At 33.8% G+C, this 23,690-nt stretch overlaps 2 protein-coding genes and 1 non-coding gene across 6 annotated transcripts; 1 reads left to right on the forward strand and 2 right to left on the reverse strand.

The window, feature by feature from the left end:
* Positions 1 to 492: 492 nt before the first annotated feature.
* On the reverse strand, positions 493 to 11,663 carry LOC146920792 (putative sphingolipid transporter spinster homolog 2). Its single transcript, XM_085714235.1, has 16 exons — positions 11,544 to 11,663; positions 11,319 to 11,450; positions 11,118 to 11,219; positions 9,700 to 9,804; positions 9,530 to 9,605; positions 9,355 to 9,429; positions 7,809 to 7,911; positions 7,651 to 7,716; positions 6,485 to 6,530; positions 5,292 to 5,383; positions 5,010 to 5,086; positions 4,317 to 4,430; positions 3,749 to 3,868; positions 2,004 to 2,132; positions 1,411 to 1,489; positions 493 to 1,073 (listed from the first exon to the last, which is right to left on the reverse strand). Exons 1-16 carry the CDS (start codon positions 11,594 to 11,596, stop codon positions 949 to 951), a joined length of 1,494 nt encoding a protein of 497 aa, XP_085570361.1. The 5' UTR covers positions 11,597 to 11,663; the 3' UTR covers positions 493 to 948.
* A 2,508-nt stretch (positions 11,664 to 14,171) lies between these two features.
* Positions 14,172 to 23,641, reverse strand: LOC146920793 (UDP-Glycosyltransferase superfamily protein). 4 transcript variants are annotated; one of them, XM_085714236.1, is made up of 20 exons: positions 23,487 to 23,641; positions 22,938 to 22,973; positions 22,816 to 22,849; positions 22,001 to 22,070; positions 21,787 to 21,909; positions 21,179 to 21,383; positions 20,907 to 21,041; positions 20,667 to 20,771; positions 20,382 to 20,480; positions 20,003 to 20,132; positions 19,655 to 19,705; positions 19,360 to 19,470; positions 17,779 to 17,888; positions 17,137 to 17,305; positions 16,877 to 16,963; positions 16,096 to 16,167; positions 15,684 to 15,803; positions 15,297 to 15,358; positions 15,100 to 15,196; positions 14,172 to 14,494 (listed from the first exon to the last, which is right to left on the reverse strand). In XM_085714236.1, exons 1-20 carry the CDS (start codon positions 23,579 to 23,581, stop codon positions 14,375 to 14,377), a joined length of 2,031 nt encoding a protein of 676 aa, XP_085570362.1. In that variant the 5' UTR covers positions 23,582 to 23,641; the 3' UTR covers positions 14,172 to 14,374. The 4 variants fall into 4 exon arrangements, with proteins under 4 accessions (XP_085570362.1, XP_085570363.1, XP_085570364.1 ...); XM_085714237.1 differs by having other exon boundaries at positions 15,684 to 15,799; positions 16,095 to 16,167; XM_085714238.1 differs by lacking the exon at positions 19,655 to 19,705.
* On the forward strand, positions 16,384 to 16,463 carry TRNAL-UAG (transfer RNA leucine (anticodon UAG)). Its single transcript has one exon. It is a non-coding gene; the product is annotated as a tRNA-Leu (tRNA).
* Positions 23,642 to 23,690: the final 49 nt, after the last annotated feature.

Raw genomic sequence — 23,690 nt, forward strand, 5'->3', positions numbered from 1 at the left:
ATTCCAAATAATCAGCAAATTTATTGTTTTTTTTAGAGGAAGCAAATTTATTGTTGACTGCCGCATTATTTGGTACAGCTTTAAAATGAAATTCTTAAATGTGACAATCAATAGTTGATTTTGATCGATTTTTAGCAAGATCCAAAAGAGATCATCACAATTGAAGTAAAAAGAACAATCGCCAATAAATGAGAATTCCTAATAAAGAAATCGTAAGCTGTGAACTTAAAATTTAAATTCCAAATCACCAATGAAAACATGTATACACTAAAGTACATAACATATTCTTTTATTAGTTGCTAGTTTCTTCATAAGCTACTTACTGAAAATAATTCCAATGTGTAGACATATTGACATGCTCTTCTATGTATTCCATGTTTGCTCCTGTCATGACGGGTAACATATTCGGGTATTTTCTAACCTTAGGACAAAATAAAAAGAGCATTTTGATTGTTCCTGAAAGCTTAGAGAATTGTATAGAACGAAATAAACTTTGAGCAAGTACACATTTACAGCAGAAAATATCTACTGCTAGTTTTTCTTTTCCTTTGAAGTCAGTACTTAATTACAATAATTACATGAAATGGAATAACAAATATCCACTACTCGTTTCTTTCTCATGACAAGACCTGAGAATTACAATACTTACATAGAAACAACAATTTGATCATGATGAGTGGTTATCCAATATCATGATAAGTGGAACGACAATTTCATCGTGATGAGTGGTTACAAGACCTGGAAAATATTTCTGCAGGCTCCTCCAGACATGTAAAGTTTATGCTATATCCTTTTTACCAACAAATATCAAAAGTAGCACCCACCATTTTCTATATGACTGATTATTAGAGAAAATATGCTACTGATTTTTACCGCTTGAAAGATAAACCAGGATACTTTCATTTGCAAATTGTAAGCATAACATAAGCAATAAAAGTGCATGAGAAATTAGGCTTGACTGGAAGCGTCATTGCTTCCTTCAAGCAGTGGCTTCCTTACCCCTCTTAGAGTTGTGGTGGATTCGTCTTCTTCATCATCTTTGTTAAACAGATCATCGCTTTTCAAAAAGGTTCCTGTAGAATTTATATGATTAAGTAACTACAAATAATCCAGGTATGTATATATCAACTTTCAATAGTAAAACTTTTTTTATATATCCACTTAGGGGTACTGACCAGCCCACACACATTCATTAAGGTTCTTATTGAAGAAATACCTGCACATCACTTTTGATCTCTACTAGAACACATTAAGTTTGGAAAAAAAATTCAAACTTCAGATTAATTACATAATGAGATCACCGATGAGTAGCTAGGATTGGCATTTCCTTCAATAATAACTTACAGCTCCCCTTGTGATATAAAGAAAGAAATGAATAACTGGTAAATTAAAAAGCTGCGTGACGCTTACCTATGAACCATACTCCAGCAGCAAGAAAGAAAATTGATGTTAGACAAATAGATGTTTTCCTCCAGTCGTTAATATGATCCTGTGCAGGAAAACTGAGGTGCTTAGAGTTGAGATAATGCATAAAATTAAAACAAAAAAAAGGCAAAAGGCTGGATATTGCCACAGAATATTTAAGCCAGCAAATCTTCATGATGGCCACATCAATATGCAAAACAGAAATCTGTTTTGTTCTTGCCACTAATTTTTCAAACATCTTGCAATATATCTTTTAAGGGCACATTACTAGTTATCTTCTAGTTTAGCAAACTAAGACTTGAACTCCTTCACATCAATGGGAAAGTTAAGTAGACAATGACACGGCTAAAACAACAATACTATGAGAAATTAAACCATGTGTATCATGTATCCTACAACTTACATCCTATTGAACATACAAACGTCAATAGAAAAGGCAAAACTCGTGTCTGATTACAGACCATCCTAAAAAGGCCAGACTCCAGAGTAGGTAAGATGAACTTCACTAGAGCACTATAAGTGAATCATCTTACAAAATTCATGTACGACAACAAAAATATCAGGAAATTAGGTGCAACCTGAAGGACCCCAACGAGTGGTGCGGAAGGGACATCACCAAAGATATGGATTGAAACCGTCGAAATTGCCATAGACAGCGGCCTCAAACTTGGTTTTACACAACGGAGAGAAACATAATTTACTGGAGCCTGCAAAAATAGTACTATGTCATCAACCACATATTAATAAAGAGATTATATCAGAATTCAATCCAGAAAGATAATATCAATTGATGAACAGATGATTGAGATCTCTATCGAACTATCATCATGCCATTAAAGGAAATCTGGAAGTGGTATATCCAATCAAATGAGGATGCATTTGGTTAGTACTTACACAAATGTAATATTTTCATTAATAAACTCACAAAAAATGTAACCTTCTCTCTTTATTTCCTGTTTTCAAATAATTGTACTAGTATTTTTGGTTCATGCGAAATGCACGGATTTCCATCAGTACAACCAAAAAAAAAATCAAGCAAAAACAGACCAGCCTAATATAACAATGCACACACGCTCTGATATTTCATCAGACCAGCCTAATAATTACTATTAAATGAGCAACCAAACCATGACTTAAATTATGAAAGTACAAAATAAAAGGTGAAAGTCCATTGTATTTCCCTTACGCCGTGCTATGATATCCAACTAGTATTTAAAAAACAACAACAACAACAACCAAGCCTTATCCCACTAAGTGGGGTCGGCTACATGGATCAAATGACGCCATAGTGTTCTATCAAAAACCATATTTGGATCCAACTCATTGACCTCTAAATCTTTTCTAATGGTTTTCTTAGGTCTTCCTCTACCTCTTTTAACCTGACTCTCCTCCATTTGATCTACTCTTCTTATAACGGCATCTACGGGTCTTCTCTCTACATGTCCAAACCATCTAAGCCTATTTTCTACCAACTTTTCTACTATAGGTGCTACCCCCACTCTCTCTCTAATGGTGTCATTCCTAATCCTATCCTGTACCACAAAATTCAATAAATTAAACAATAAGATTGCTAAAATCAAACCATATTTTTTGAAAAAAAATCTTTGTAAACAATATTCTTAACGCATATCTCACCATCATCATTATATTGTAAAATTTTCAAAGCACTAACATTTACTCTAGACATAACAAGGTGTAATTATACAAGAAATGAATGTTATATTTATCATCGTTTCCAAAAAAAAATAATTAGAAAATAAAAATTAAGTGAAAACAAAGTAACAAATTTGTAATTATTGATGAAAGAAAAAACATTTCTAAAAACTAAAAACACCCTCAGGCATCACATCACTAAAAACTAAAAATTAGACTCTATGGTTTTCATAGTCTGGTGTGTAGTTAATCAAGCAGTCCAAAGCAAGATGTCTAAATCCAAGATATAATTGAGCTATAGATCTATGGTCTGCAACCCCTCAAAAGAAATTATATACAGGGTCACCCTTAAAGCAGGCAACAGAAGTATCCAATGATTAGATTGTTGCCTGAGAGCATTAACTAAATCCAAATTAAGGCAATGGACACGCAATAACTACAAAATAGATACACAGACTTGTTTGGACTATAGTCGCAATTTTATTTAGTCTATTCATGCAAGGCGACGGAATGGTTGGTAAACTCGCCCAAGAAGTGAAAAGGATGAACCAATCTCAAAATAAAATCCAATACAAAACCAATAAAATGCAACTTTCATACAAATAAAAAAGCAGGTGAACACTTTTAAGAGATAAACAAATTTAATCCAGCAGTTGATTCATAAAATTACCTGGGTGGCGAATATCAGCAGTTCACCCACAGAGAAGAGGATGATGAAACCAGACAAGCCCTTGAAAAGGAAAGCAACCAAGCAAAAGATTGCCCCTAGAAATGTTGCTCCAGAAAGAATCTGCAATTGTAACAAGGGAAGCCAAAGAAGAAATGAATTGAACAGCGTAGCATAAAATTACCATGAACGATTAAAAAAATAAGGTCAAACTCATTGGAACTTCTCCATAAATATAATAAATATGGATAAGGATACAAATTCACTGGCAATCTCTGTTTTATCTTAATCAAAGAAATACAAACGTACACAACATGTTTTATCTCTGTTTTATGTCTGTACAAAGTGGCTGACAAAGCCTTGTGTACAATGACATTAAATTCAGGAAATCATGCATGGTATTACTGGTGTAAATAATTTTCCTGTATCTAGGTCAAGAGATATTTTAAATCCAAGCAATACACAACCTTTGCGAGCCTAGGTTTTCAATCAAATAACGGACAAAAAACAGGGGGATTCATCAGTCATTTGACTTATTTATAGTGCATGTAAATGGCATAACCATGTTTACCTTGAAAGCATTTGAGATTGTTGAAGACATCTTATCAAGAATCAAGCCTCCAGCTAAAGTCCCAAAAATCCCACAAACAATTGTAATACCTCCAAACAACAAGTCAGCATTACTCTGTCAAAAAAAAAATTGTCAAGGAAGTGCATTGCTACCAGCAATGCTGGAATTGTACCAAAGTAAAAAGGTAACCATAACACACAAACAACATTAAGCAACAACAACCAAGTCTGATTCCACTAATTGCGATCGACTACCAAGTCTGATTCCACTAATTGCGATCGACTACATAGAGAAATCAACTACATTGGACTCAAAAACCAAACTTTCGAATAAAAAAAGACCATTTAGATTAAGGCCTTCTTGGTTAATTTCTCACAATACTTGTGATAGAAACCGGTACCAAACATAGAAACGGAATAGAAATAACTTATTTTATTAATAATAGAATATGATTACACAATAGGTTCCCAAGAATTCGAGAGCTTGGTCTCTCCCAACCAATAACCAATCCCCAATAAAATGCCTATTGACATTGTCTTTCAGATCCCTTATTTATCCAGTAACTTATTCTCTATTAACCGCCTAAAACATAACTGCTACACATTAATATAATAACTGTTGCCTAATAATAATAATAATAATAGATCTATCAACTTGATACGATAAAATTAATGAAGGAAAATATGAAAATACCATATGATAAATACTATATCCTGCCTTCGGCCCCCAGTAGGAGTAAGCTCCAATGACAAAATTGTATGCTATATACCCTGGCAATAATTCAATTCTCAAGTAAGGAGAGAAATAACATAGTTTAGAATCCTCAAAATAAAAATTTATTCAATTTATCGGGAATTATTGTCGATAAAACAATCACACTAAATAATGTTCCTATTTTTTATATGATAAACCTCAAGTTCCAGAGAAAAATGAGAGAAAAGTAATTATCAGCAGGTAAGGAAAAGGAACAAGTACCTAGAACATTTATAACATACACACGCTCATGCAAAAGCTCCTGCATATCGTTCAAGAATCTGGTGAACTGACTCCCCAATTTGGATGTTAACCTGACAATATCGCAGACTTACTCAAACTTGTCGAATAAATAATGTTTTGATTAATCTCTTGGAACACAAGAAGAAAACAAGATTGCTAAGGAGGTCCTAAAATTTACTCGAACTTTAGAAGGGGCACCCATGGCCATCACGAGAGCGTAGAACTGAGTTTTAATCATAGTATGCAAAAACATTAAAATAAGTTACAAGAAAAGTTCTTTGAAAGTAGGGAATTGGTGAAAGTGTGGGCATTTGTGATTAATATGCTATGGCAACTTTCTTCTCTGTTTAGAAGGGGCACCCATGGCCATCACGAGAGTGTAGAACCGAGTTTTAATCATAATATGCAAAAACATTAAAATAAGTTACAAGAAAAGTTCTATGAAAGTAGGGAATTGGTGAAAGTGTGGGCATTTGTGATTAATATGCTATGGCAACTTTCTTCTCTGTTCAGTTATATTAAGATCAATGCATTGATCTAATAGCAAAATGAAACATGACATCAAGTGAGATAATCCAATTTCCAGTATGCTATGTGACTATGTGAGTATGCATGCGCATGCGTATGTGTGTTTGTCTCTGACCGACTGTCTACTTGCATACTACTCCCTCCGTTTCAAAATGAGTGTCGCTTTAGCCAAAAAAAATTGTTTCAAAATGAATGTCACTTTCAGTTTCCAATGCAATAATAACTTTTTCTTTTCAATTGTACCCTCCAATTAATACTCTGCACACTACTTTCAAAGTATTACTTTTAAAACTAACCAATAGTTAATAAGGATAATTTGGTAAAATAACCATTATCTTTTTTTTAATCATTGCATTTCTTAATACGTGTGAAACACCTAAAACGACACTCATTTTGAAACGGAGGGAGTATCATTTTCAGTCAGACAGAGTCCTGATAAGATTATCAATCTGTAACAGTGCCAATTGTGTCACAAAGACTTCGATCTAACATAGTAGAATTCTGCCCCTAACTTCATTTTTGTTTTCCCATTTTTTGTGCATGTTTAAAAATTTACTTTGGTGTTAGGGATTTTCCTCTGCTTGGAAACAGAAGCAGGGAAACACAAATAAAATCAGAAAATCAATGGCAACAGAGCAACTCACTTGGATCCTCTGATAAAGGCTTGATCATCTGCAAGGATGCCATCATCTATATACAAGGGAAACCTCTAACTTAGAGCATAAAAATCATTTAGTACCACAAGAAAAAAACAGACCATACAAAAGGAAACAAAGGTAAGATGGGAACCGGGAAGCAACAAAAAGTTTTCAAATATTGAAAATACATACAACACTTAAAGCACATACAATTATTCTAATTTTTTAATGATTTCCAAACAATATGGCTTCTTCCTTGAGGATGAAAAATAACCTTTAAAAACTATGAGAGATATAATTATTATAAAGGCAATCCATTTTCTGGCATTCACTGCAATTGCAGCTTTTTACTGTAAACCAGACATACTGCAAAACATGATTTAAGCCTACATCAACAAAAAAAAAATTCTTCAACTAGTAACAGATACATATGGATACCCACCAGCAAAAAAAGGTAAAATGTTCACCTATTTTTATATGAAGACAACACACTCTATCCTCTTCTTCTCTTGGTTAGTATTACTGCTGTATTTCAAAATTACTCCCTCCGGTCCTATTTATAAGAAAATTTTCAAAAATTCTTTTGGTCCAATATATAAGAAAAAGTCACAACTTTTAAGGTACATTTATTATTTAAAAGACTTTTCTAACCCTTATTTAATGTTTGTCTTTTTAATATTAGTGGGTATATTTAATACTTCACAAATTTTTATGAGGGGGTATATTTGTAAAAACATTCAAAAAATTACAACCACTAATGATTGTCTTGGTTTTGATGATTTTTGGTTTCTTTTCTTATAAAAAGGACCGGAGGGAGTAATATTTATCTAGCGAATTTTGTCCAGCCTTTGAATTTTCTCACAAGCTTGTTTGGTTTACATTTCCATTCTCTGTTTTAATTTTTAATTGCAAAAATACCCCCTATTTTTCACATTGTTTTTTGTATTCAAATAGTATATGAACAGGGGTATTGAAAAGAAATTCACTGTATCTCATGTAAAACATAAAAAATATGAAACAGTGAAATCTTGGTAGCATTTTTGTATTTAAAATTAAAAATTAAAACAGAAACCAAATGCCCTACATTTATGTCTCCCATAAATTTCAGAAAGATACCTAAGAAAGTATAGAGCATAAATTGCCCTAGTAGTATACAAAAGATGTAGAGCTACCTCCATTTTCTGAAACATTTGTTTCATTGGATGTTCGAGTCTGCTTGGATTCCATGGGACCAAAACCTATTATCAGAAATCAGATAATGAGTTGCTAAAGAAGGATTAGAAGAATTAAGGGCAATCTAAAAACTTCTCAAACAGAATAAAATGGTTACCTTTCAACTGCAAAGGCTTTATTAAAAAACCCAATATGGGAAAAGGAAGCATGAAAATCGCCTCACCCCAGAATGCAACGCGCCAGTTAAATTGGCTTCCAACCTATACAACATTATTTGAAAATTTGAAGCAGACTCGTTATCTAACTAAACAATGTTCAACATTCTTATATAATAATAAACGAACCGAGCATGGTCATTGAGCTTGCAATTTTCCAGCAGCTTATATAAGGGTAATACAATAGTTTCTTCTGAAAACAGTTTTACATAGGGAAATGCTAACATGTACCCTTAGGGCACACATTAAGGATTCTACAAATACCAAAAGGAGAAATTATGTATTAGAAATTGTGCCAATTTATTTCTCAAAAAGTTAAAAATTATTTTTTCTCAATAAATATTTGCTATTTGTAGAATTCTCAACATGTGCCCTTAGGACAGATGTTAGCATGACCCTAAATTAAAAGCATGGATAACGTACTCAATAGTTCTGCAGAATTTCATTATATATAGTTAATCCTTCATAACCCAACTATTTTTAAAATGGTTCAATTCAAACCATGTCCTTTCTTTTTCATTCACTTATATTGTGTGAAGTACTCGACCATTCAATTTCTAGAACAGTTGCATTTGGGTCCACTGAAGGAGTTAAAGTGGGCTTGAAAGGGGTTGTTGCCTCTCATTCACAATTTGCTAGGAGGCACAATTTCACTTTTAGAAAAAGGAAGAGGAGATTTCTGATCTCTCTCTCTCTCTCAGCTTTATAGACATTACTCTTGGTCAAAGACTAATGTCAATAAGCAGTATGGTGGGTGTTAATCTAGATTGTCAAACTGATCCCCTCTTTACATCAATAGCAGGTTGTCAGATCTAGGAAACAAGGACATTCCAATTTATTTGGGTCATAGGTGGTAATCAAAGAGCTACTTCTTTTTAGGATCAAGTATGAAGTAAATCTCAAAGCTCCAATAGAGTTGGAAAGGGGATTATTTTTCACTAGGGGGCAGATTATCCTCATTCAGGATAGTCTCTGAACCATTGCATTCCTCTGCACTACCCATCTATCTTTTATATCACAGTTGGGAGTGACAGATACTAAAAAATTATGAGGGATTTTCTTTTGTTTGGTGCTGCAGATATGAAATATGGACAACGGTGTTGTCCTAAGAAAGAAGGGAGTTTGGATCTTCACAAGTTGGTTTAATAGAACATTGCTTAGGCAAGAAAATTGTTATGCCAATTTCCCTTGGAATGTCCTCCCCTTTCGCATCAGGTTATCAAGAGCAAATGGGTGGGATGCTAATGTGGCAACCCAACCATCTCATTGTTTTTAGTAAATGTGTGGGATGCTATGACAAGGTCATGTGCACATCTATATATGTATATATAGATGTACAGACGACTGAGAAAATGAGACAACACAATTATTAGGTATAGTAAAAACTGACATAAGTCATGACAGAAAGAAAACAATTAGTTCACACCGCCAACCAAAATAACCGATAAAAACCATCTTAACAAAGCTAGATTGTGCGAGTAATCTTACCAATCCACCATAAACATATCCCAGAGCAGTTCCAGCTGGTATACACATGTAAAATGTAGCAAGCCATGCTGTTTTCTGCCATCAATTAAAACACTATAAAGCTGAAACTCTGAATTTAATATTCTAGAGTAACATTTTAACGAATTCTGGAGGGAACTGGAGAAATAAGTCAAACCTGTGCTACAGGGGCGTTGTCATCTATGAATGGTGCTGCAAGACTTATGAAGGAAGCCTCACCTACACCAACTAGCCTGTGAAACAAAATGCTGTCAGTCTTGACTCAAATATAAAATAAGAAAATGATGAAGGCCTTGAAATGTTGAAAGCACTAAAATATTCCCTTACATTCGGCATATTGCAATAGACCAAAAATCAAAAGAACTGCCACATCCAGCTACTGCAAATGTCCAAACAGACAATCCAACACCAATAAGCCGGAATGGATTGTGACTGAAAACATAATAATGTATTAGATCGCCATTCAATTAGAGGGAAAACATGGAGTTTGCAAATATTTAATCTCATGTTAAGCTACATAAGCTTTGTCTTAGAATATATGGTTGAAATAGTCAGTGTCCAATTCATGTGATTTTAAGTATCACTTTGTAATAAAATGATATGCATTCATGAAACTTAACATGCTGAAAGATGACATCATTCATTTCCCTTCAATGTCTAGATTTTCAGAATGAAAAATAGTGGTTCAAAGTTGATCAAATAAACTCATAAATGATGATAGGAAGGTTACGTAAAATCATCACAGAAACAAGGAGAAACAAAAAAGTGACTTTCTTTCTATTTCCCTAAAGATAAGATAAATCACATGAGAATAAATAGTCAATTCATTTAGAACTATAAATATAATAAACTGTTTAAGTGCAGAAATAGCTACTCGTCTGCAGAATTATTACACCTTTATGATTACATTAACCAAACTGCAAGGAAGAACTTAGGAGAACAAAAAACTATACAGTACTGTGCATGGTCCAGGAGGAGTCGAACTATTTAATCCATGACAGGTTTGTTATTCACTGATGTGAATTTTAAAAGAACATAAAATGATCAGACAAGTAACCCAAGTATAGACCTTAGATTCTTTGGCAACAAGAACTTCAGTGAATTTGTATTCAGAATCTAGAAAACAGAATTTTCCTTTCTTTCTTTCCCTACTGCCAGAGATAAAAACTGTCGAACCTATTCGTACGAACAGTTCCTCAACAACATATTGGATATTGTTCCATCTAAACATGATATAATGGGCCTACAGTGACCAAACAACTTAGGATGTTCGAAGTTCAATTCCTCTGATCCACAAATCACACATGTAAGAGAAATTCTTAGGCTTATGATGTTGCTCTATATAATTAGATCAAGAGACTCAAGAATTTCACTACATAATAATAAAACGTTAAAACAACCCCGGCATGTCAAGGATCTTCTTCTGGTATTTTCGTTTTGATGAATTGAAGGACATATGCAACTCGATTACAAATCCCTTAACTAACATTAAATTATATACAGGCCTAATGTAAAATCTACACTGCAATTACTAGTCTCTGCCATCAAAGTATCAAATAGACACTTCAATGTCATGATTACAGCATAAATATCAAAACTGTCAAAAGCAGGCAGTACATTGACACAGACATGACACCGACACCAGTAATAATTTGAGAAAACAAATTAATTGAACGTAATCACATGTATTGGTGCTACAGAGAGGTATATAATGCATAATGCAACGCTGAAGCAATTAAGTTCACCTTTTAGCAAGAGAAGCAAAAATTGGAGAAGCAATTAAAAGTCCAACCATAAAAGCAGATGACAAAACTCCATCTTGAAAATTACTCAAGTTAAAATCCCCCCTGAAATGTAAAAATTAATTAGAATGTGCTAAATAAGTATGATGACAAACAGGAAGTAAATACAAAATTAGAGATAATTAAAAAAAAGTCAACACATACTGAATTCCAGTACCAGCGGTACAAACACCAGATTCAGTGCAAGTAGCAAGAGTTCCATTAACACCATTGCTAGCTATAGCTCCTCGATCCACATAATTGATCAAGTTTATCACACAAAATATTATAAGAAGCCTGAAATCACCACGATGATATTATTAATAGATTAGATTTATGAGAAATTCTAAAGATAGAAAGACATTGAAATGCAAAAAGAAGAAGAAGAACCTTTTGGGGGTAAACCACGAGGGATTGGGAGGTTGACCAGATTTGGATACCATTTTCGCAGGGAGGGATTTTGAATTTGGAAAATATTAAGCAATGGTATTGGTTGTTGAAGTATGTGTTGTCTTTAATTCATGTTTATTTGCTTTCTATAGTTACGCACGCAATCGGTTCCCACCGCTCCAATTTCTTAGTTTGTTTACGTAATCATTTTAGTTTTTAAATACTACTACTAAAATATCTTTTAGGATCAAGTGTCTATCCAAATAAAAAGGACTTGTATTTGTTTACAAACTAATATTTAATTAATATTATGGGGCCAGCTCGGAGAAGTTTTGTGCCTAATAAACAAATTTTTAGATAATAATTTTTTTTTTCTCTCCTTCTTTCTTCTTAACATAACTAAATCAGTCTGCTTCAAGCAAAATCCAACTACGTTATCTAATAACTTTATCTTCCAAGATCTTTGTGATACAATTTGTTGTGAAAATGACTCAAAATTGGAGTTTGGAGGCCAAAATTGATGTTTGCTGAAAGTACAAATCGGTGGCCGATTTGGAAAATCGGTGGCCGATTTTGGCTGCCTTTTGGGAGGCTTTCTGTTCGGGAAAAATCGGTGGCCGATTTTCAGAGCACGATGGCCGATTTCGCGTGCTGTTATTTTTCAGAAACGTATTTTTGGGCCAGATTTGTTACAATTTTATGGGAGTTTCTTTTACTATAAATATAGGCCTTGTATCAGACTATTTTGAGAGAGATAGAGGGGGCTGAAACAAGGGTTTAGAAATCAAACTAGGGTTTGTATAGAGTTTGTCTCTTGGCAACAAACTAGGGTTTGAAGGTTGATTCACCTTGGGAAACACTATTAGGATTGAGTCTCTTGGTTACGGGAAGAGGCTGGGATTTGGGTAGAATTAGGCGGGAGACTTATTCTTGTAACCCATTGAAATCTCTTTTGTAACGTTACTCATCATATAGTGGAACGGAGGGCTGCTCTCTCCCCCAGACTAGGTCAATTTGGACCGAACTGGGTCAACAAATTATTTGTGTTCTCTCTTCCTTTTTTTCTCGCCGTTGTTTTCTACTTTTGGCTTGTGTTAATTGTTCCATACACTTTGATTTTGGTTGCTTAATTATCCCTTGCTCCACACATCAAGTTGTTATTGGTGTGAGTTTTTCATCGAATCCGCAACACAATTGATAAGTGATAATATTAAGAAAGATCATTTGACCTATTGGAACAACATTTGCAAGCCGAATTGTAGGAAGATTAACTCGTAATATTAATTAATACAACCAGTATGATGAAAGTTGCTTGAGATTTAAGTAAGATATGTGATGAGAGTTGTTCATAACAAGTACAATTATGTACTGATGGAGGTGATGAAGCCATGGTCCATCTTTTGGAGAAGGCTTTGTGAGTCATGGAATCTGTTACATGGGTGGAGAATTGGAAATGGTTTACAAATTAATTTTTGGTAGGACTCTTAAGATACCAGACACTGAAAAACTCATTGAAACAGTTAACTCTAACTAATTAATTTTACTTGCTAATGAGCTCACCAAGCCGGTTAGAAGCTATGTTAATGTGAATAATTATTGGGACCTGAATGATTTGGATATCCCTGTGTCTCACACTATCCTTGACAGAGTTGGGACGTTGGTAGTTTCGACCAATGCTAACAGGGATGATATTCTTTTTTGGCGTAAAGCAAATGATGAGGGAATTTTTCGCCTCAGTTTGCTTATGATATATATAGTCAGTGCAGTAGAAGGAGAAACAATGGTGAGTCTTGTGTATTTCGTATGTATTTCAAAGTGGTCAGAGGGACTAGTATGTTTTCTGTGAAGATAGCTCAGGGATGTCTTTTTACTAATGATCGGCGAGCTCATAAGGGCATGACACTTGAATTGAGATATCCATTGTGTGGTTGAGTCTTTTTTGTACATTTTTTTGAGGATTTTAGTTGGGGTCTAGAATTTGGAGGTCTATAGTTGGGAATGTTCTTGGTGATTTTTGATTGCATGAGGACCAAATTTGGCTTCTTAATAATATGAGAGGTTGTCATCTGAAGAACAATAAGAGTGGAACTTAGGTTCTATTTGCCATGGAAGGGTTATGAAGGACTAGAGATGAAAAAGTGTTTAACAGTGTTTCTATTTCAATGCAAGAAGTGGTTTCTCGTACTCATTATCAATTGCAAGGTATTCATTATACTTTGAAGTCCTAAATCTTGTTGTATCACAATATCCTTGATTCTCTGATAACTTATAGTAGTGTGTGGGAGGAACCTCGTGATGGATGGGTCAAAATCTATAGTGATGTTGCAGTTACTGACGATGGTGGTTGTGCGGCTTGTGATGGAATTGTTGGCAACTCCGATGGGAGTTTCATGTTTTGGTTTTCTTCTAATCTCGGCGCTTCCTCGGTAGTTTTGGAAGAGCTTTAGCTTATTCATATGGGTGAAATGCTAGCTCTAGATTATGTTTTTAAGAAGGTGATTGTTGAATCAGATTTTGCACGAAGCAATTGAGCTTATAGTGAAGAGGTGTGGTGGAGGGCACCCTTGTTCTCATATTTCCGAGTTTGCTTGCTTAGCTTTTGAGTTAAAAGTTTCAACACATCTATCGTGAGGCTAACAAAGTTGCGGATGCTTTTTCCGGCTTTCCTTCTCTTGAGTAAGATTACTTCACAGATTTTACAGCATACAAAGTTTGAAAAGCTAGCTAATGACTTGCAAATTGTAAATAACTAATCAGCCATATATCTCAAAATAGTGAATAAAAATTCTTTACATATATACATCAATACATACAAGAATTTCACACCCACTTCACATATTCTTTATAGCTGAGTAAGCTGCCACATGAACTTCGTAGCATTCACCATCCCATGATAAATCATGTGCCATTGCTTCCATTATTCTTCGTTTCCATTTGGATGGGTTACTCCTCTACACCCATATCAAAGTCAATAACTAATCAATTAATGAGTCATAATTTAAGAAGCACTAGCAAAAACACATAAAGAGATTTTGGATACTAACTCTCATACACATAAACACCACATGACCAATGATAGTTTACTAAAGTAGAAGTGATTATATATGGATCGTATCGGACACCAACACATGTTAGACACCTACATGTGTTAGACACAAGATATGACTTCAATATGAAATGTCAATGTTATATACTGCCTCCCTTCCAAATTAAGGGTCGTTTAAGGTTCTTTCACATAGATAGAGGAAAACCATCAATGAATGAATATGTACAACAAGTTTACAAAATTGTCCCCAGTTAACTATTGCCTATTAACAACTGTCATAAATGCACTAATAACTTGAAAGTTGTGTACACAATATTAATTAAGGGTAAAAGTTGAATCAATTAATTAATAGTGCATTGAAAAAGCAAAACGAATCTTATTTTAAAACAAGTTTTACTTGCTAAAGCGACACTTATTTTGAAACAGAGGGAGTATGACATCACAACGTGAATGAGTTCTCTAAATCATAGAGTAAAACTTAAATAAGAAAAAGCACCAGAAACTACATACAATTTCATCAATGGCAAGGCCAAGTGACATGTTTCCAAAGGTATTGTTGATTAACTTTGAGTACTTAGTTGCCTCTTGGTCATGGTTTATGAAGTTCCTATTAAAAGGTGTCACCCGAGCAAATATGAATGATGTGAGTGTTACACAAATATGGAAAGAAATACATATAAGTCACAAATATTCTTAAGGACTTCTACCTGTTTGTGTGAGAATCAGAGTCAACTGCTACTGGAACTGCTCCATACCTTAAAGCTTTGAGCTACATATTCAATTTAAAATAATTGTATGACTCAATTCACATAACACAAAACAACAGCAACAACAATCAAGCCATATCCCACATCGACTATTTGTGCTATTGCACATGTTTTTTTTTTTTTTTGAAATGATATCATAAATCATGTTGATAGCTAAACCATTGACCTCTAAAATCTACACGTGCCACGTGAAAATCTCCGCTTAAAATCAAATTTGTTTAGATTAGTGCTATTGAATTATACTACTATGCAAAAATGAAATAAAGTGCAAGTTGATAAAAATCAAAGTTGGATAATCAGAACACAAGGGAATGGGGATGGACTTACTGGGGTTTCATCAGTAGGATCATGAAAAGATCGACATAATATAATGTCTGATCCTGCGAATAATAAATGCGATAGAGCTTCATCATATGAACGCACAAATTTAATATTATCATCATCATCCTGCAGATTTTGAATGGAATGACAGTGTTAGTTGCAAACAAACAAGTCTAAATAAATATTACTATTGGATTTTCAGATAACATAATATCATAGTGACGAATTTTTATGACGAGTTATTTTAAATCAAAATGTTCATTCATTCTGCATGACAATGGCAGCAAGATAAGCCGAAGCTATTAGTACTTGTTAAGCCAAAGCCATCAATACTCGATGATTGTGTGCACGTGCAACCAGTCGCAAGGAATTTATAACAAAAAATAAAAACAATGAAAATCAAGAGTATAGGGGCAACCTTGAATTCCATATGAAGTGATTCTAGTGCCTGATTCAAGTCTGGTCTTTCACTGGTCTCCATAAATATAAACTGCGGAGCATTAACAATCATTGAAAATAAAAAAAAATATATTAATCCATTTGAATCATGATCTTCTATCAACATGCACTTCAACTTGACTTCTTCATATACAAGAAAATATTACAAGTGTATTTTTATAAAATCATCACACGCATAATTTTAGAAAATTGAAAAGCGTATTATTTAGTATATATGTATAATATGTTGCAAACCAAAGTCATCAAAGACAGTTTGGCCGAGTGGTCTAAGGCGCCAGATTTAGGCTCTGGTCCGAAAGGGCGTGGGTTCAAATCCCACAGCTGTCACTTTTTAATTTTTTTTAAATTAAATATTAAATTGTTTTTTTTTTTTTTTGTGTGTCCTACAAAGTTAAAGAAAAAATAATACTACTTCCTCCTCCCCTAATTAAATTGCATATGAACTTTTACCTATTTACAAATGGCTTCCTTACATTATTTTCTGTCTTTTATAACGAATCATGTTTTTCGATCCTTTGGGCCGGATACCGAATTTTAAAAAAGTAAATAAATCATGTTTTCCCTTTAAGCAAACAGTTAGAAGTTTCATATGCACACTGCTAGTGCTATGTTTGGAGCTTCTATATATCAATATTAATGAACAAGATGGCAACATGGACCTCATGTTTTCCCTTGAATCATGTTTAATATGAAGTCTAATTATAAGGGAAAAAAACTGTAAGTTTTGTAGAGATGGCAACCTGGACATCGTGCTTCTTAGCATTCAAAACAATATCCTTCATCTTTTGCTCATCAATATCAGCTCCTTCTGAAAAATTGCATCCAACCTGATAAAATTTAAATAATGAACAGATAACCTAAGTAAAAAATCATCCAAAAATATTTGCAATATCATATATATTATATAGTACTGGTGATAAAAGTTATAGTTTAAAGAAGCTGTTCTAAAAGGGTGGACCACATTATTAAGGCTTGAATGGCACAAAGGTGGACCACTTACAAGAATAGTAGAAGAATGTTCAGTTAACCCGAGCCGCTGCAGCAATGCAACTTTGCAAACGGCTTTTCCATTCATATTTTCAGCATTAAAATTTTCTGGAAGAAAATAGTCTGTTGAAGGATCCCATGTTGATTTCTCAAATCCATAAGGAGCAATGGCCAACTTGTCCCTACAATCAAATATCATTATCCATTTTAAATACTAAGAAAAAGTCAGAGGGAAAATACTTTAGGCCCTGTTTGGATAAACATTTCAATTAGGCAATTACAGCGTAAGTGCATGTATACAAACTATTCCTATAACAAAGAATAAAATCAAATCAAATTGTTTTCATATAAGCTGTTTTCATAAGCTATCTTGGAGGGCTTATGGAATAAGTTGAAAACAACTTATGGACAATTTCATCATAAAATGTTTTTATAAGCTCTCCTAAACAAATTTTTGTAGTATATAACCAGGTTATACAGATAGGAAAGGGCATCCTTTTAAAGTAACTAACCAACATATTATTAACCAGAACAAATTCTATGTTGAAAACTTAAAGTTAATATTAATTTGCAGGGAAAAAAAATAAGTATAACCCTTTATCAAACATTTAAACAAGATATGAAAAATGCTAAACTGTTACAGCATCATACTTACCCATGAACGTTTAAAGTAGGTTCTAGTTCATGACTCAAATTACGAACAATTGCATGCTTTGGATGGATAGATGACATTATTACAACTCTGTTTGAATAGACTACTCCCCCCTGCAAATTTGATGGCGGACTCAATATCATACAGTCATAAAGTAAATATTTCTTAAAAAATTAGTGTGGGAAATGATGTTATTGAGACAACAAAATTTTATTCTGTCGCATAAGATGGATCGTTAAATATGTAAGTGACCAAACAACTGACTTCATAGATATCACAAAACATCACTACAATGGGAGCCATGCCAATATTCTCTCCAATAGTCGTATTTCTAATTCTATCTTCACTTGTGTGACCGAATTCGATGTAACATTCTCGTCTTTGAGACACTAAGTTTCCTTTCTTGTTGGTTTTTTACCGACTAACATTATGTTTCATGCAAGATTTCAGGTCTCATAACAGTGTGGTAAAATTGTCCTCCATGCTTGAGTAGTAACTTTCTATTTCAAGTCACATCCGATCCGAAGCATTCTCCATTTCATCCCTAATTGAATCCTATGGTTGAAACCTCCCTCTATATCACCATGTTCAATTTGTATGATGGACCCTCTATCTACAAATTTCATCTTTCAGTTGAGATCTGTGTGTCCCTTGTTAAACTTGCATTCCATATACTATTGTCAAATTTTTACTTGAGCCCAATCTATGTGTTTCCCAGGCTTGTCTTCACATCTATATCTTTTAGCTTATTTCTTTTATTGGCGGTCTAGCTAAGACTATATGATCTATAAAAAGAATACAATGTGGCACCACCTCTTCGATATTTTCAATAAGAATATCTAGAACTAAGATATAGGAGTGGAGCTCAAAGTTGATCCTTGATGGCCACTTATAGTTACACCAAGCTATGTAGTACCGACACTTTAGATCGAAGGCGTGTCTTGTGTCCGAGACTGACACAACGCTGACACGTGTGATTACATTCATTCACTTTTATTTTCTTAAATTATTACTGGTGTTTTGTGTCGGTGTCGTGTTTGGTGTCCATGTCTGAGTAAGTTTTTCATAGACACCAAGTGTCAGCTTTGAGTGCTTATCTTTTGAAGTTATAGACGTGCTTAACGAACCTATCCAAGAGATGGTGCCACGATACGCATTTTTATCAGATGACATAATCTTGGTAGACGAACCAACAAAAGAAATAGATGGAAAGTTACAGTTACCAACAAAGTAAACTCAATATAAATGAGAACTCGTGACCAAACCCTCTACTCCCCCAGTCTCGAAATGAAGAAGGATCAAATCCATGACTGCATAATTTGCCGATATTTTACTAATGCATTAGGCCATTGCTTACTATAGACATCAATGACAATGCCTTTGCTCCGAGATGCAAGTGTAAAGATTCTCTAAATTAATCAATTAATATTGAGGTGAAAAACTAGTCCAAGGAACTAGATTTACTGATAAGGGGAAAAACCAGGTAGATAAAGAAAGCCGCAATGGCTTTTTGAATACTATCTTACAATTTTTATAGAGATTAAAAGTGGGTGGAAAATAAAGAATACAAGAGTAAGAGAAGACCTTCAAAATATTTACAAGTTGTGCATTAGTGTTGTCTTGCAGACGATCAGGACGATGAAGACTTGAAGGATCAAGTCCACATAAGGCCAATTTATCTGGTTGCTCGGTACCCTATAACATACACAGCACATCCAATAATTACAACACCGACATGATCAAATGAAAACATTAAGTCCGTTACAAACTAAATGTAGTTTTCTTGCCAATTAAAAGAAAATTCCATCTTGAAGAAGTATCAAGATTGAGAAAACCCAATACAAAATGCATATCGAATAGTGAAACATGTGCAACTAACTTGTGAAGTGAAGTCGTGGATTGTCAGTAATATTCTGGTACCTCCGAGTCCCTAAACAAAACAAACGATTGAAAACATTGCAAGCGATTTTTATTTTTATCTTATAAATATAAAAAAACCAGAAACAGAAGAATAAGATGCAATGATGATTTATGTGACAACGCACAATCAGCCTTTGAAGTTAACGTTTTTCTCACAATAAGTTCAAAATGTTTTTCTTTTTCTTTTTCTTGTTTAAGTATATACCTGCATTACCCTCTATCAGAGCCAATATTCTCCCAATAGCAAAAGCTTTATAGAAAATACCAATACACAGAAATTATGAAAATTAAAATTAAGAAAAGATACCTTGTTTACAAATACATCCCAGAAAAGAGGGGCAACAATGGCAGTCTCCCAGTTATGTAGATGCAGTATATCAGGCTGTTTCCCACATTTTACTATATAATCCAGTGAGGCACGGCAAAAATATGAGAACCTGACGGCACAAGATTTCAACATCAAGATTATTGACAATTTTTTTATACATAATAGGTACAAGCATAGAGTATAGTTTTTTATATCTCTTTTTTAACATAGTTTGAAGGCACAAAAAAGATGGTCACAATGGATTCCAAAACATCATGTTGATAGAGAGATCAAATTACACCGATGTAATACTTGAGTGCGGTTACAGAGACCAATGACTTTTTCCCAGATATTTGTATAACAAAACTGTTACATTTACCTTTCAAAATCATCCGGGTAACCATATATCATCTCGCGGCTGAAAAACGATGAATGGTCCAACGGCTCGATCAAAGTGACTCCAATGCCATAAACAACACTGTCACACACTAAGGGTAAGTATAAAGGAAACCAACATCAGTATATTTTAAACAAGAAACAAGACATGAAACATTAGCTGTAATAACTTTCATTAATTCTTTTATCACCACCGGTCCATGTTATTTAACATTCATATTATATGCAAAACTATGGTAATTAAATAGGCAAACAAAGCCAAACTAACCCAGTCCAAATTCTGTTTCCGTGTAGTTGACCATTAAAATATGAGTAAACCTCCACATTAACTTCACGCAAACCTTGCACTTCATCTAGGTCTAAGCATGCATACCTACATGGTAGCTTTTTAGTCATACATAAAGATCACAAAATAGCTTAAGACTCTCATGTTTACTTTGGTTGACTTTAAATTGAAACAAATAACAGAAGAAGCAATGAAACAGATGGACATTAATTTCTTAATTACTTGGGCAATATAACCTCTGCAAGGTGACCTCTTCTTTGAAGTGCATGAGATATGCCGGTGACATATGATGCTACAGATCCTCTAGAGACCAATGGTGTCATTTCTGTGCAAATGTGAATAATATGAAAGCCATTCCTGAATGAAGTTTATACAAAGAATAACAATCATATTTCCAAAAATCCATCCAAGAAAGCAAAATCGAAAAGCGAGAAAAATTAGCAGACATTTAAATGTGAAAAAAAAATAAGCGATCAACTGCAGGAAGGATTTACTTTTTGCTTTGATCTGAGAAGTGACGAAGTTCTCCCACAAGTTCAGAATCTCTTTTATGTGAAATGACATTAAAGACATCAGCCACACTCACTTTATGGTGTAACACCAAACTTCTAAAGTCAGATGCCTCTGCAGGGCTAATTACGTTGCCCAGAACCATTGAGTCTATTCGAAGCAGCAATTCGGAACAAATTGATAGCTTATCTGGTTTACAAAATTAAAACATAAATAATAGTTTAACTAATCATTCTAGTGATGAATTGTATGCTTCTAAGAACACACACACACACACACACACACACACACACACACACACACACACACACACACATATATATAAACACATCATTGCTAAACTCGAATTGATTTTAAACATATCATTACTAAAATCGACAGAAATCACAGTAGCCGATCTGCTGACGGAAGCATATGGACAATTGGCCGAACTGCGTGATCAACTCGTGCGTCCACTTTATCAAAATTTTCGTTATCTTGTTAATCTTTAGTTTCAATTTGTTGCTTACAAGCTTGTTTTAATAGTATAACAGAAGATAGCCTAGAGACTGTTACTAACAAATAATAAGCATTATTATACAACCACTTTTACCAGCACTCTCCTGCTTTTCTGCTTCCAATTTCTTCACCTTATCAAGTATGGACTGTTTTTCTTTCTTTGTTTTGTTAAGTTCCTCGATGGCACCTAGGCGTTGATTGTTTAAGTATAGTATGTCTGCATGAAGTAAGAAAAATACACCAAAAATTACTAAACAAAAAATATACTTCTATGAGCCCACAAGTATGACTGAGGTGAGAGAACTAACTCTGCTGAGCTTCTCTGAACAATTGCCAAATATTATCATGTTTCACATTCTGGCCATCATCGGATAATGACTAAAATAAAAAGGAAGGAAAAAAATCAACATTAAGAAAGCAATGAAACTGCAAGAATATAGAATAATGGCTAATTTTAGTAGTTAATGTAGTTAAGAGTTGTTATAATTAGTTAGTTATTTGGATCAGTTACAGAGCATGTGTATAAATAAGAGAACGCAAAGTTTAGAGAGTATCTTTCCGATTTGTAAAGTTTGTGAATAGAGTATCAACTCTATTGTGAAGGGAAAATCCTTGAAGGAGAGATTCTCTCCTATTCTTTCCAACTTCTTATTAAAAGCATTTGTTCTTTGGAATTCAATTATTGGAAAACTTTTCAAGTCCATACGCTTTAAATGGAGCCCCCACAGGTGGACGGTGGGATTGTACCCCTCGGATTAGTCGGTCCTTGTACTGGATACCGAATTTTCCAAAAAAAATAAAAATATTGGATTCTTAACCGAAACACTTGAAAAGTTAGGATAGTAAAAGGGAATTGTAAACAACACAACATATTATTGGTCTTAACCCTCCGGTTTCTAGAGAAAAGGGTTTGGTGATCCCAAATTCGACCAGAATGTACGTATGGTAGATTGTTACAGTCACAGTTCGAACTGAGTACTCCTGGTCGATTCAACCTTAACTATAAGACACGCAATACAACAACAACAACCAAAGTGGAGTCGGCTACAAGGATCAAATTACGCCATAATATTCGATCATAAACCATATTTCAGACACACAATTAGAAACATAGGCAGCATACCTGGGACATGTCCTCATTTTTATTAACCTTTAACCTAAGATACAGATATTCCAAAATTAGTTGCCAAATAGGCTTGTGTATGAAGCAGCTGATATATACAATTAAAAAGAAAAGAAGGTTACCTTTGTTCATGTAAGCCACTGGCATCTCCATTATTCCTGAAAACACATTATAAAAAATGAAACAAGAAGAATAGACTAAAACCAAGTTAAATTAGCTTGTAGTTTATAAAAGCTTCTCCATTAAAATATATTTATGATAATTCACTTAAAATAAAAACCCTTAATAAATTATAAAAGTGCTTAGAAAATTAGGGAAATGTTAACGAGTGCCCCCAAAACACTCTTTAAGCACTTAAAGTAGTAAGGTTTTATGAAAGTTTGTGCATTTATTGCATTGAAAATTGAAGTCTATACTTTTTTTTAAGGAATAATTTCTTCATTAGGACACTCGTTAACAAGACCCTAAAAATTAAACAATAGAGCTTCAATTAAAAGCAAATTCCACTTTTAAAAAACTGTTCAAAAATTCTCTAGTAATTCTAATACACCTCATTTATTTTCTATATCAACAGAAAACCATAATCTAAATTATGAATTATTTGATTGATGAACTGTATAAAATATTATGAATGATGAAAGTTATTGAAAAAGTGGGAGTAGAAGAGTTACCTGAAACATGAAAGAGCATGAAGTGAAATGGGTTTTGGAAGAAAAGTGGATGGAATTCCCAAAATAGGCATAGTTGAGTTCAACAATGCCACCATAATAATATCTGAACTCAACTGATTTCATGTAATGTTATGATAAGTGATAATAATGCAAGTGAAGAGTGATATTATTATTAGAGCAATGATATTTGATCAATAACAATGA

The sequence above is a fragment of the Medicago sativa genome, chromosome 5 (genome assembly GCF_051527215.1).
Source record: "Medicago sativa cultivar Bolivia chromosome 5, Bolivia_mono, whole genome shotgun sequence".
In the NCBI taxonomy this organism is placed as follows: domain Eukaryota; kingdom Viridiplantae; phylum Streptophyta; class Magnoliopsida; order Fabales; family Fabaceae; genus Medicago; species Medicago sativa.